Source organism: Meleagris gallopavo, chromosome Z (assembly GCF_000146605.3).
Source record: "Meleagris gallopavo isolate NT-WF06-2002-E0010 breed Aviagen turkey brand Nicholas breeding stock chromosome Z, Turkey_5.1, whole genome shotgun sequence".
Lineage (NCBI taxonomy): Eukaryota > Metazoa > Chordata > Aves > Galliformes > Phasianidae > Meleagris > Meleagris gallopavo.
Window position 1 is genome coordinate 494469 of NC_015041.2, and position 13096 is coordinate 507564.

Consider the following 13096-nt stretch of genomic DNA (forward strand, 5'->3'; position numbering starts at 1 on the left):
ATTAAGACTTTTCCTGTCTTTCACAGGAACTCCTAAGGAATGTGAATCAATTTACCAATTTACCAGGTGAGCAACTTGTTGAGTTGATTTAGCTATATTTTATGCTCAGCTCATGAAAAAGCATTTAAATTTGGCCAGAGCTAAAACTCTCATCTGATGTAACAGCAACAGAATGAATACCCATGTTATCAAGTCTTCTCCTGCTGTATTTTCAGAGACAGAAATAACTACACATCTGTTACTTTTACAGAACGTTAGAGCTTGGTACTGCCCAAGATCACCTTCATCCCCCACGTGGCAGAAAGAAGCAAGAAGCAACATTCTGAACTCCTCCCCAGGCTCTTGGAAAAGCTGAAGCAATGTATTCCCTTGCAGGGAGGTAAAGCCACAACAAAAGCAACAAAAAACTTTACCTTGTGTTCTGTTGGATTTAATGATAGTCATGGAGCTGATCCAATCAGGAGATATCTTTGATAACAGAGAATAAAGAACTTCAAGGCTGGTAGCATCCACAACAAGAATTTCTGGATAATGTCCATGGCATAACAATCTCCCTTCACGCTGAGTCCCAACCATAAACTGGTAGAACTAAGGGGACATTAACACAATACAGAAGTTACACTCCATGCAAGACACTAACTATTCCATTTTTAACCAAGATCACTACTACATAAATACATCCTAGTGGCTTCATACTCAAAAATTGCTGCTGGGTTGTGATGAAGGAGCTTTTTGTTCCCACCTGCTGTTATTTCCTACTTCCAAATGCAGGGTGCTTATTGATTCCCACCTGCTGTTATTTCCTATTTCCAAATGCAGGGTGCTTATTGATTCCCACCTGCTGTTATTTCCTATTTCCAAATGCAGGGTGCTTATTGATTCCCTCCTGCTGTTATTTCCTATTTTCAAATGCAGGGTGGGATAATTGATAGAGTGAATGTTTTCATTCACGTTTCAATAACTTGGCTATAGTTGTCCATGCTATACAATGCAGAATAGGATCACCAAATAATACACAAATACCAACCTGGATGCCAGTATGTGTACAGGCTAGCTTAGTAAACTCTATGCATCTGCCATCATTCACATCCCACAGGCACATCTCCCTAAAATACAAAAGAGAGATTACAACTACATCCAAAGTATTTCAGTCTTCCAAGGATTTAAGAATTATTTACAATGGAATAAATTAAATGCTTATTATTGACTGCATGAATTGCATTTAGACAAAGAAACCACAAAATCTACTTGAGCATCCAGTGCTACCCAAATCTGTGCAGACTGTTCTTCTCTACAAAGACAAAAGGAAATGAATAAAATACCACAGTACATCACAAACAATTGATATTAAGTAAATGCAAGTATGTAACTGAGAATTTCTAATTTCCTCTCACAACTATTTCAAGTCATTTGTGTACATCAACTGCACTCTGTCAGGTACCTGAAGATCAGCTTGCCTCTTCCACATTTGTGAGAAAGAAAAAGGTTTTACAGAAAACCAGAACTTTATCACACAGCAGTGAACTCTGAAGGTTTTTCAGAGACTCCAAGCTGATGACAGGTGGAAGCATCACCTGGAACTCTCCAGCAGTTCTAAGACCAACTTGAAATCAAAGAACAACCAACAAAAAGGAGTATCAGAAAGTATTTTTCTGACCTATCTGATAAGAAAATATTTCAGTTACCTCCAGGAATTAATTCAGATTTCAGAGAGCTAAAAAAGATTTAACCCTATGTACAGAATTTTCCCTATATTTTGACTTTCAAAATTTTATGCCTAAATTTATTTGGAACAAAATCTGTCAGTGACTTTTCCCCTTTTTATCAGATATATCATTTCACAAAGAAAACTTTTTTGTTCTTACTCTAAACCCCCAAAAAAAAAAGACTAGTTAGTACTGAAATCACTACGAGGTGGGAATTCTAAGTTTTGACTAACTACGTTCACAGTGTTCAGGTTAAAAGATTGTTTTAACATATTCCCAGGATAAAAAGAAATTATTTCATTTGTTTGGATATATAACTGACCTATACTTCTCCAACTGCACTTAGCACAGGTAGAAAGTAGGAAACAAAGGTGAAAGATAACCCCATCTTACTCAATGCAAGTTGACAAACCAAGGCTATTCGTTTAGAATGAAATGCTCATCTCTCTTCTTAGAAAGCTGTTTTAGATTCCTGCTGACAAGAGCAGTTTCTTCAACTACCTGAAACCTCTGGCCTCCCAGAGTCACTCTGTCAGAGTAACAAACTATGGCCCTCTTGCTGACATCTAGGATGTACTGTTCCACAGTTGGCCAGGATAGGAAAGTGAATACAAGGGCACAGTGACTGCACCCTCTCCACATGGGGTTCAGCTGTCCAGGCTCATAGCCAGCTCTGATAAGTAGCTATCTGGCCTTGAGCAGCTATGAGGGAAAGCAGGGAGCTGTCTCAGCAGCTTATCTCCAAAGCCATCGTTATGCTCAGGCTCTCTTCCTTACCCCTTAGCACTCAGTCACACCGTATATCCCAAATTATGACCACACTCAGTACCTGCAGTGGAGAAGTCCCATCATTTGGAATATCTATAGAGAGTGGACTAAGTAAAAAGCACTGTGGATGAGGATGCTGGAATGAGAAGACGTACGTGCAAGCAACCTGATCTCTACTCAAAACTTCCATTATTTAACAGATCTGCATACTAATAAATGCTCAGAGAACTCACCCACTCTCTGACGCACTCACTATGTACTGCTTCTCACTGGAAGCAGAGGCCTTTGATAAACAAGTGATTGAGGCTGTGTGACCAAACAGCAGAGCTCTGGGGTTAATCTAGAATCAGAAACAAAACGTGAGAGAAAAATAACACAGTGTTACTTAACTAGAACATGCATATTCCAGATTTCTGTTTTATAAATTATATAAATATATGGCTACATGTATACATGCACATTTTATTAGCACAGTTGTGGACACACAACCTTGAAAGCATTTGCACAGGATGTGCTATGTTGCATGGAAAAAAAAAAAAACATTTCTACCCAATAACATAACATGAATTTGTATAAAAAATTATTTTGCATAATACTCGTGTTAACAGTGATTTTAAATGATTGAATTTGACCCAACTCAAAAAAAATTGTTATACTGAAGCAAGTTTCCTCCAGTCAAGTACACTTCACAGCCCTATACATCTATTTATAAATTTACATACATTGCATTCACTGATCTAAAAAAAAAAGTGACTTTCATTTGTCCTTTCTAGAACGTAATAGTCATTTTGTACTAATCCCTCCTCCTTTATTTTTTAAACATGCTAAGCAAATTTAGGGGATAACTCAGATATTGAGAATTTTAGGTACAACTCCTTCCTGAACCAAACTGCCTTTTACAAAAAAGGATTATTTCTCTACTATGTTCCAGGATATTAAGGTTCCTTGAACCAAGGCAAATTACAAGATTAAATTCACAATAGACGCTTGCAGATTTCAACTCCAGGGCAACCACTAATATGTAATATAATAGCTATATTTATAATAATCAATCTTCATCTTTGCTACTAGATTTTTTTTTCAGTTTTCATGGAAATCAGCAGATTAATCAAGTAATAACCTTAAAAAACTGTCAAGATACAATCCTCCAATCTCTGGTTTTTACAAAGCAGCTGCACTTGAAAACAGCTTAGAAGAGCTTCAGAAAAAGAGGAAATAATTATTTAAGATAAATTACTGAAGGAGCAGTAAAAGAGTTCAAGAGCAAGCACTTCTCTTTCTATTGAGAAATATTTGCTACAGGAAGTAGTTGGCGTGACATCCAAGTCCCATCATGTGAAGTGATGAAGAAAGGACAGATGAACGAGTACAAAATGACCAGAGGGGATGCTGCAGTACTGAACAGTAAAATGACTTTGGTAACAAGGATGAACACCTTAGACATGATCTGAACTCAAGTTACACATACAGCATCTTACCTCTAAATCTGGAGCAATGTCCCAAAGACATATCTGGCCATCGTGGCAGCCAGTGACGATCATCGACGCGTCATCCATGAGCAGCAGGGTTGATATGCAGTGGGTGGGGGCCCTCTGGCCCCACAGGACAATGGGCAACACAAGGCTGTTCCCAGCCATCCTGCTTTCACACCTGTCAATTTCAGCAATAGAAATTAGGTCTCAATGAATATGCCTGCTCTTCAGCTGACACCCTCCTATCTCACAAGACAGTAAAAGATGAGTCTGAAGTGACTTTATGAACATTTCACCCTAAAGAAACAGTCACTACAGCATGCCACTCCTCAATTAAAACACAGTATACAATCATCTCTTCCCTCAGTGAGGAAGATTTTCATCCTCACAAATGGGCCAAATAACATATTTACACAGTTCTGAACTTTTCAGTCTCTGGTGTCTAAGCCCTCATCTGCAGCAGTGGTGGCTAAAGATGCATTTCTATAGCCTTCCTTGGTGGGAAATCTGTGAGAAAAGCTTCTTAAGAGGGGCAGGCAATGAGGGCAAAGGAACTGGAACGTGCTACAAGTGACACAGTTGTGGGACAAGAGTCACTCCTAGAATTATCAACATTTAGAACTAATGAAAGCTAGAAAAAGGAAATACAGCAAAGGCAAAGTACTTCTCAATCCTCCACCACTGCCAGCCCTCAGGAGCTGGATCCTAAACAAGAACTGGTTGAAAGTCTGAGGCTGAAGGAGAAGGAACTGATTTATTTCTGTTGTCCCTTGCTGCAGCTGTTACAAAATAAAAATTGCATTTTTAATTCTTTTCTGCACAGATGTTGATGATTTCCTGGACCCATCCCATTCATTGCCAGTCATGTCAGCTGTCCCCACAGATGCCCGGAGCTGCAGTCCAGCCATGGGTAGGGACCAGGAAGGGGAAATGCGAGCTGGGGAAAGCTGCAGCACAGAACCCGGGGACCTGAGCAACAGCAAGGCCAATAAAAACCAGTTCTGAGATCAGCAGGAGATTTGAGCACCAAACCAAGCCTGTTTTTGTTAGCAATACCCTGAGTTTACCAAACACTTCAGTGTTCAGACGTAAGAACTCTTCCACTTTCCGGTACTTGTTAAGAATAAACTGAAAAGCAGAGCACATAGCCAGCAAGCAGAACGCTTACATCAGATATGACCAACATTTTCTTCATCTTTTACTCAGGATTCATATAGCACTGCAGCAGTTGCTCAACTGCCCTGCAGAAGAACTTTGAACTACAGAAAGTTACTGAGAAATGAATGGGGAAATCAGTGTGCTAAATGAATGAAGGAAGCGTTCTTGTTGTTTCCTAGCAGAGGTTTCTGCTCAGAACTTTGCACACTTCAAATCACAGCAGAATTTCCCATTTAGAGGAGTGTAAACAGGGCAGAAGAATTCCCTGAAGGAATACCTTAACACGCTTTCCTGTTTTTATATTGATATATATGCATTCATCCCACTGATCTTGTAGTACCAGTGTGTGCTCGCAGACAAACAAATCTTTCTAGAGTAGTTTAGAATATGGAGAAAGCAATTCTGAATGATTACAACGGAAAAATAAGCAGAAGAAGAAGAAATACCCTCAAATGTGCTCATCTCCAGTGGCAACCCCTACGCTTTTGATGCAGATAGCACTTTTTTACATTCTATTTCAAAAGCTTTTTCTGCCACGCCATAGGGAGCTCAAAACAAATTAATGCTATCCCTCATCTGTATAATCATTACACCGAAATCTCTTCAAGCACATAGTTTTAGAGTAATTTGGACAAACACTGCCTCCATTTCTAGTGCAAACAGTCCCTGTGGCAGCAGGAATGGAACACAGTAATATATACAGAAAAAGGGGGGAAGGGAAGCAGCAAACAGCTGAACAACAGCTTGATGTTACAGACTGCAGCGACAACTAAAAACTGGCCTGAGTCTTGGAACAGAGGACACAGGCAAGCTGGATAAACCAAGCCTCACACTTCTGAGAAGTCTGGATGCGGAATGGTTTTTCAGTAAATTCAAATGATGAAAACAGTAATAGCAGTCACTACAAAGTGTCGTTTTATGCCCAATCTTTCTTTGCACCCAATGGGACCACAGCTATTAAAAATTGAGCAGAATTACTTAATAAATGAATACAAATACAGACCAACAATCAAGCACGCACCCTGTTCTGACACACTACCCTGAGACGAGTGCTTGTAACACACGGCTGTGAATGCAGTGCTGTTACGCAATGCTGGATCAATTGTTCCCTGTCTGGATGATCAGAACACAGAACTGCAAAATATTTTTCAGAAGGCATAAAGGATGCAGCGACCTTAATAAAGGCAGCGTACCTGTCAGCTGAGGAATTACAAAACTTCTGGCCTAAAGGTACTCGATTTACAGAGAAATGATAAAAAGAACTGAATGAGATCCTAAAATGAAGATTGTCCAGATGCAGTACAACAATGCATCACAGAAATACAAAGTCAACTTTTACCACATTTTGTCATGAAATAAAACAGATGACACACTGGGAAAGGTGAGCTGAGACATAAATTTCTGTTAAGATGAAGTATTTAAATCACAATGAAGGTACAATATTCTGCACCAATTTTACATCAGCCAACTACTGGGGCTCAGAAGCTGTGGGCTGGAAATACAGAATTGCCAAAGTCAGTCCCACAGCATCCTGTCTGTACAGCCACCCTTCATGGCCAGGAGTCACAGTGCACTGCAGTATCCCTAATGCAGCTTGTTGGCACACACTATACCTAAGTGCTTTCTTGCTTAGTTGGTGTTTGGGGTTTGTTTTCCTCTTTGTTTGTTACTATTATTTTTTTTAATCTATCAATAAGTAATATTTGACCTTCAGTTTAACCTACAAAATAACTTTCAGTTGATAATAAAACAATCAATAATTTCAGAGCTGGAAAATTCTGGGAATAGAAATGCTGGTAAGCGACAAAGTCTCTTCCCATGCTTTTCACTTCCTATTGCTCATAGTTCAGGGAATGCATCAGAATATTTCCATAAGTCATCTCTTGATTGTCTCAGCGACACGAACAACTGCATGTTGGGATAATAAAGGAGCTCTCCTACCAGGGCATACAGTTGTTTTATCAAATTCTGCAGTAAGCCTGATGCTTTACCTAAGTATTTCTAATTAAAAAAAAAAAAACCAAAAAAAACCGAGACCAGCATTATATATGTACTTAAGTACTGAATTTTCACAAGGATATTACAGCAGTCACAAGTATTACCACATATAAGCAATCTAATTTTTGTACCGTCCATGCAGACCAAAGTGAGAAAACACTGCAAACATTAATAGCAAAATCATATGTAAAGGCTTACAAATATTCACATTCCAAAACTTTTATATAAAAGAGAGAAGCAGTTCTTAGAACTTCTAATACCGACCCCTCGGGGAGAGAGAGCAAAAAGAAAAGCTACCTCTTGCCTTCCAGTTTTTTATTATGGCATCGCAAAGCCTTCATTAGAAACTTCATTTTCAGGAAGTACCACAAACTCATCTCAACTGGCGCGGAATTCAGACTGCAAAGAACAACAGTTCTCTACTGCCACTGAGCATCAAATACATTCCCAGTAAAAACCAGAAGTCACTTAATGTCTGGAAACAATCAATATAGAATTTTTTTTTTTTTACATCAATGATGACCAACTCCAGTAACAAATAAACACAGTACCTATTGACAAATGGTCAAAAAGCACGCGGTGAACTGCAAAGGAAACCCTGTGTTCTACTTATCTATACCTCTCTAGAATTTTTGCAGAAGTAGGAACTGAAAATTTTAACTGGAAAATGAACTGGAGACATCAGACTGAGCTCTTCCTCCTTAAAAGTCCTGTCATCACAGAGGTGGCTGAGGCTTTCCATACCACTTCCACAGGCGCCTCGGTGCCCTCCTCCACAAGCACACAGAAAGAAAGACCGACTTTGTGTTACCATGTGTGTATAGAAAGCCATCTGTAGGGTACTACTTTGCTTCACTTCCAAACTACTCCTCTCAAAGTCACAGTGAATACATGGACGCAGAATGGTTGGAAAAGACTAACCTTACTGAAAACACCTGACCAAAGGAAGGCTGTCAATTTTCTCTAATATTCCCCAGATCTGAAATTTTTCATTTGCTTTTTCCTGCAGTGGGAGCTCTAATGTGGATCCAAGAACACTCTCTCATATACTGACTTTGGAAGTTATTTCATCTCATGTCTGGAGTCACAAACCCCTTTTCTTCAGTGTCTTCAATTGTGTTCTTCATAAAGTGAAAATGACACTTCAGATTTCCAGATAACACCCCTCGTCCTGTTACTCCCTCCCTAAAAAAATCCAAAAGATAAATAATTAATCTGTATTTATTTAATAAAAGGACTTGAAAGAATATCACTATTAACGTGCCCTTGCATGAGTAAGGACAAAAGTAGAAAATAATGTACTAACTTGGTGGAATAGTCAGTGACTCAGCAGCACTAATAAGGCTGGTATTCAGGCAAATTCCATAATCTGGGAAAAAATCCCCATTTGAGCAAAGCTATTAAACTGATTTCTGAAGTACAACATATTGCTTAAATACTGAATCAAAGATTCACTTAACACCTTCATCAAACCACAGTTCTATCAACACCATCGAGCACTTCTTTCACATGTATAGCACTGGTGAAGTGTTCACAGCTAACCTAGGGAACAAAATTGCTGCCTTCATATGAAAGCCTGTTTAAGAAGAGCCAAAGCAGATGCAGAAAAAATTTTAACAGTTAACAGTAGTGCAGAGCTCAAGAAAACCAGGGAAGTGACCTACAAGGACATGGGAGTGAAGATGAAGGTCAGATGTATGATCACAGAGCTTTATAATAAATGGTTGCTGCAACAAATCAAAGATGGAGCCACAAGCCTTCCTCCACTTGTACGCAAACTGCTTCTGCAAGATCACTTTACTTGCAGGTGCCTCAAGCTTTCCCACACCTCCCAGCCATGAGATGCAGCCTAGAGATACCACTGAACTTCCTCAAAATCAAGACCCTGAGGTCTTTACCCTGAGACAGCTCTGTGATAAGTTCGTAGGACCAAAAAACGCGCCCAAACCAAACTGATTTCTCGTAGGAGGCCCAGCAGCTGGTGAGGGGCTTTCACCTCTGCCTTGTGTTGGGACAATAAAACCAGTTCCCTAGCCACCCAGCTGGTACCAGTTCTGTCCCCGGTGCATCTTAGGATACATGTGGGCGCTAAAAGAATCTGTCAAAAAAACATCTATGAAATAACTGTTTCTTTATCATGTACACTCTCGGTCTACAACAGCTCCAAAATGAACCACTGAAGTCTGCCAAATGAACATCTGCTTCTAAGTCAATGTAACTTATGCTCAAACAAAGCAGTTCAGAAATATTAAGAATAAATCATTCCCTTCCCCTTCAGTGTTTATCACATATTAATGCATTTTTTCTGCATTTTCAGTAGAATTTAAATTATGTTATTCCTCAGATTGTCACCAAGCACAGAGAGGGAGGCCATCCATGACATCAGGAGAAGCCTTCTAAAAGGATTTCATATTTTCACACAAACAGTAATTTTTATGCCTAATATTTTTCACACATACAGAATCTTTCACTCCTGAAGTTATGAGTTAAGCATTGCAATACCCCTCCTAAAGCCACCCACATGCACTCACATATCCATGGCAGAGGCTCCTTTCTGCTACACCATGGCTTCCATTTGAATTACCCAATGATGATTATAATTTTATTACTAATGGCCTTTTCTATTTAATACTTGGAGCTGGGAAAAAAGAGGATTGACACAGCAGGGAGAAGAAAACAAAATACTGTATCCACAGTTGCACAAATGTTCAACTGTCAGAACACACACATTTAGATATTCACACCTTTCTTTGTGTAGATGGTGAATAAGCAAATCTGTTAACACAAATGGTCAGCAACGTTCGCTCTGTTAATAACACTCTGCTTGTTTCTGAATGCCCATTAGGAATTGTTAGAGGCTTCTGAAATGCATTTCAACTCATCATAAAGGGATCAAATGCCCAGTATTTCCACCTTCTAAGCCTGTCGCAAATCCATCAAAACCACAGAGCAGGTGGGGTGGAAGGCACTGCAGCAGATCACAATGAACCTGAACAAGATCTGGGCCAGATACAGCTGGCCAGGATCACATCCACTCCTACATATACACAACCTACCCAAGTGCTCAACTGCTGTCAGGAAGAAACTTTCTGGCACTTCCCTCTGCTGAATTCACAAGGCTCCTCTTGGCTCATCTCTCCCAGCTGAGGCAGCACACCTCTGTGAACCTCCCTCCTCATTTTGTACCACCTGTAGATTTGCCTTGTCCGTCGCCTGTGCCACTTCTGATGATATTAAACACCAGAGGATTCAGTACCAGCCCTTGGGGTGCAAACACTATGACTGTCCTGCAGCAGAATGTCATGCTGCCCATTACAACCCTCTGAGGCTGTATGTTCCACCAGTTTTAATGCACTTATCCTAAGCATGCATCAGCAGCTTGTCCATGAGGATGCTATGGGAGCTATGCCAAATTCTGCTCCTCTTCACCCATCAGTCTCAGCGTGGGAGGCAATCTTCTCTCTGTAAATCCATGATGTCTGAAAAGTCGGAGAACACTTATAAAAAGCTAATACTTCTTCAATAAATAAATCCATGTTTGTCTGCTTGGGGTTTGAGTGGCTATTTTTGTAGGTTTTTTTCTACTAGAAGACATTTTGGGCCAGATTTACATGATACAAAACACTGGAAAAGGATCTATGTGCTCAGTTCTTTAACTCCAACACATCTAACATTATCATTTCAGCTCACATCGGATAAGCACTGAACACAAAACTTGGAGAGCAATAACTGTACCTCTAAACTTTATATAAGCTCAACTTTCTGCTTTGCAAATGAAAAAAATACTATTGCAACACTGTGCTAAAAGTCTTTATTAAGAAAGTAAAATCGTCATTTTTCACTAAGAGAGAGTTATGAGTAAACAGGTGAAGAATGCAATCAATGCTGCATGAAACAAATTCATCATGGTGACAGCAATGTCAGGCAACCAGCCTAGCAAAAAGCCTGGCAAATCTGCCATCACCATGCACATGGACATGCACAAACATGCATGCAAAACAGGACAGAAGATGGTGAGTTGAAATGCCAAGTGCGTTTGTCTTGGTAATAAACCATCCCAATTTCAAGACAAAAACAAAAGTAAGTAGCTATCAAGGAGAACCAATGCATCCCAACACAGCCAAGAGGTGCAAGGACTGCTCAAAGTAAACACAGCACACTTCATTTTACTGCCCTGAATATTCACACTGACCTCAATAAACCCACTCATTACAACAGAATTAAGCGTATCTACAGGAGGGAACTAACCTCTGCTTGCTCCAAGCTATTACGTGGATCAAGGATTAAAAAGGTACAGGCACCTGGACTTCCTTCATCCACTCTATAATCTGCTGAGCTCTCCCACAGCCGTGTGCAGGCAGAACCTCTATCTCTCATGCATTCTCTATTTCTTCTCACTCATTCACCTGCAGTGGGCATCACACAGCACTGCTGTATTTCAAGCTCTATGACAAAGCTCTCCTCAGATATTTGTTTACACAGCACTTGATTTGGCCACGATGTGTTATTGTAACACACACAGAAGTATTGTGAACATGGCCCCAAACCTTCCCAACGCAATCAAAATCAAAAACAAATGCAACTGTACAAAAACAAACTGCTTTCCAAAACAGACATTAAAAATCCAATTAGTTCAGACACAAACTCCTTCCTAATCTTTACGAGGTGCCAATAACTGTGGCATTCCAATAACAGGTTACTGCTTTCCGCAGCCAAGCACAGGATTGCAGAACACCTACCCAAAAGCACTTAACAGCAGGAAGGTAACGTGGGCTATATCAAAGAAATCCACAGGTATACAGATGAATGCAAAACCAGACAAAGGAAGTGATAATGCTGCACAGGTGGACATGCTCAGCGGGAATGGCTGCTGGGTGCTGCTGGTAAAGAGGAGGTTCAGGGGAGACCTTATTGCTCTCTATAACTACCTGAAGGGAGGTTGTAGTGAGCTGGGGGTCGGCCTCTTCTCTCGTTAACTGATGATATGACTAGATGGAGTGGCTTCAAGCTGCGCTAGGGGAGATTTAGGCTGGACGTTAGGAAATACTGCTTCTCTGAAAGAGTGGTTAGCCACTGGAATGGGCTGCCCAGGGAGGTGGTGGAGTCACTGACCCTGCAGATGTTCAAGGAACATTTGGATTTTGTGTTGAGGGACATGGTTTAGTGAGTACTATTGATGACAGGTGGCTGGTTGGACTGGAGCATCTCACCTATGAAGAAAAGCTAAGTGAACTGGGTCTGTTTAGCCTTGAGAAAAGAAGACTGAGAGGAGACCTGATCCAGATCTAGAAATACCTAAGGTGTGGGGGGCAGAGGCCAGGCTCTTTTCAGCAGTGTGTGGAGACAGGACAAGGGGAACAGCCAGAAACTGCAGCATAGGAAGTTCCGCACAAACGTGCGCAAGAACTTCTTTACGGTGAGGGTGACGGAGCACTAGAACAGGCTGCCCAGGGAGGTTGTGCAGTCTCCTTCTCTGGAGATATTCAAGACCCGCATGGACACCTACTGCGACCTGGTGTAGGGAACCTGCTTTGGCAGGGGGTTGGACTCGATCTCTGGAGGTCCCTTCCAACCCCTACGATTCTGTGATTAGCGTTATACATCTGTGACTGGATGATCCTGTAGGTCTTTTCCAGCCTTGGTGATTCTGTGATGGTGTCAGAAAGCTGCTCCAGCCTTAATGGCTCTCTAGCTCCATCCAGATCCTGCAGCAGAGCTGGCAGACGCCTCAGAAGCAGGCTGCCCTGGCACCTCACTCGGTGATACGGGGAACCCACACAGGTTTTTCCAGGTCCAAGCTGTCACGACCGCATTCAGCACTGTTACCCCCGGAGCTGCAAAGCGAACTCCAACCTGTACCCCTATTTACCAGTGGTATCGAGGCTGGCACAAGAAAAGGGAAACAACCACGGGATGCCACTAAGCGCCGTGAATGCGGCACCGAGGGTGCTGCCGCTCCCCGTTCCCCCACACAACGCTCCCCCCTCAACACAC

General features: G+C 41.1%; 1 protein-coding gene across 1 annotated transcript in view; it reads right to left on the minus strand.

Annotated features, from left to right (window-relative positions):
- WDR7 (WD repeat domain 7) overlaps positions 1-13096 on the minus strand; it is a 115279-nt gene that overhangs the window by 101465 nt on the left and 718 nt on the right. Inside the window, exons 2-5 of the mRNA XM_019610149.1 lie at positions 3953-4124; positions 2708-2814; positions 1028-1106; positions 414-588 (exon numbers count right to left, since the gene is read on the minus strand). Coding sequence (XP_019465694.1) covers positions 414-588; positions 1028-1106; positions 2708-2814; positions 3953-4111 — 520 coding nt within the window. The 5' untranslated portion in view covers positions 4112-4124. The remainder of the gene's footprint in view (positions 1-413; positions 589-1027; positions 1107-2707; positions 2815-3952; positions 4125-13096) is intronic.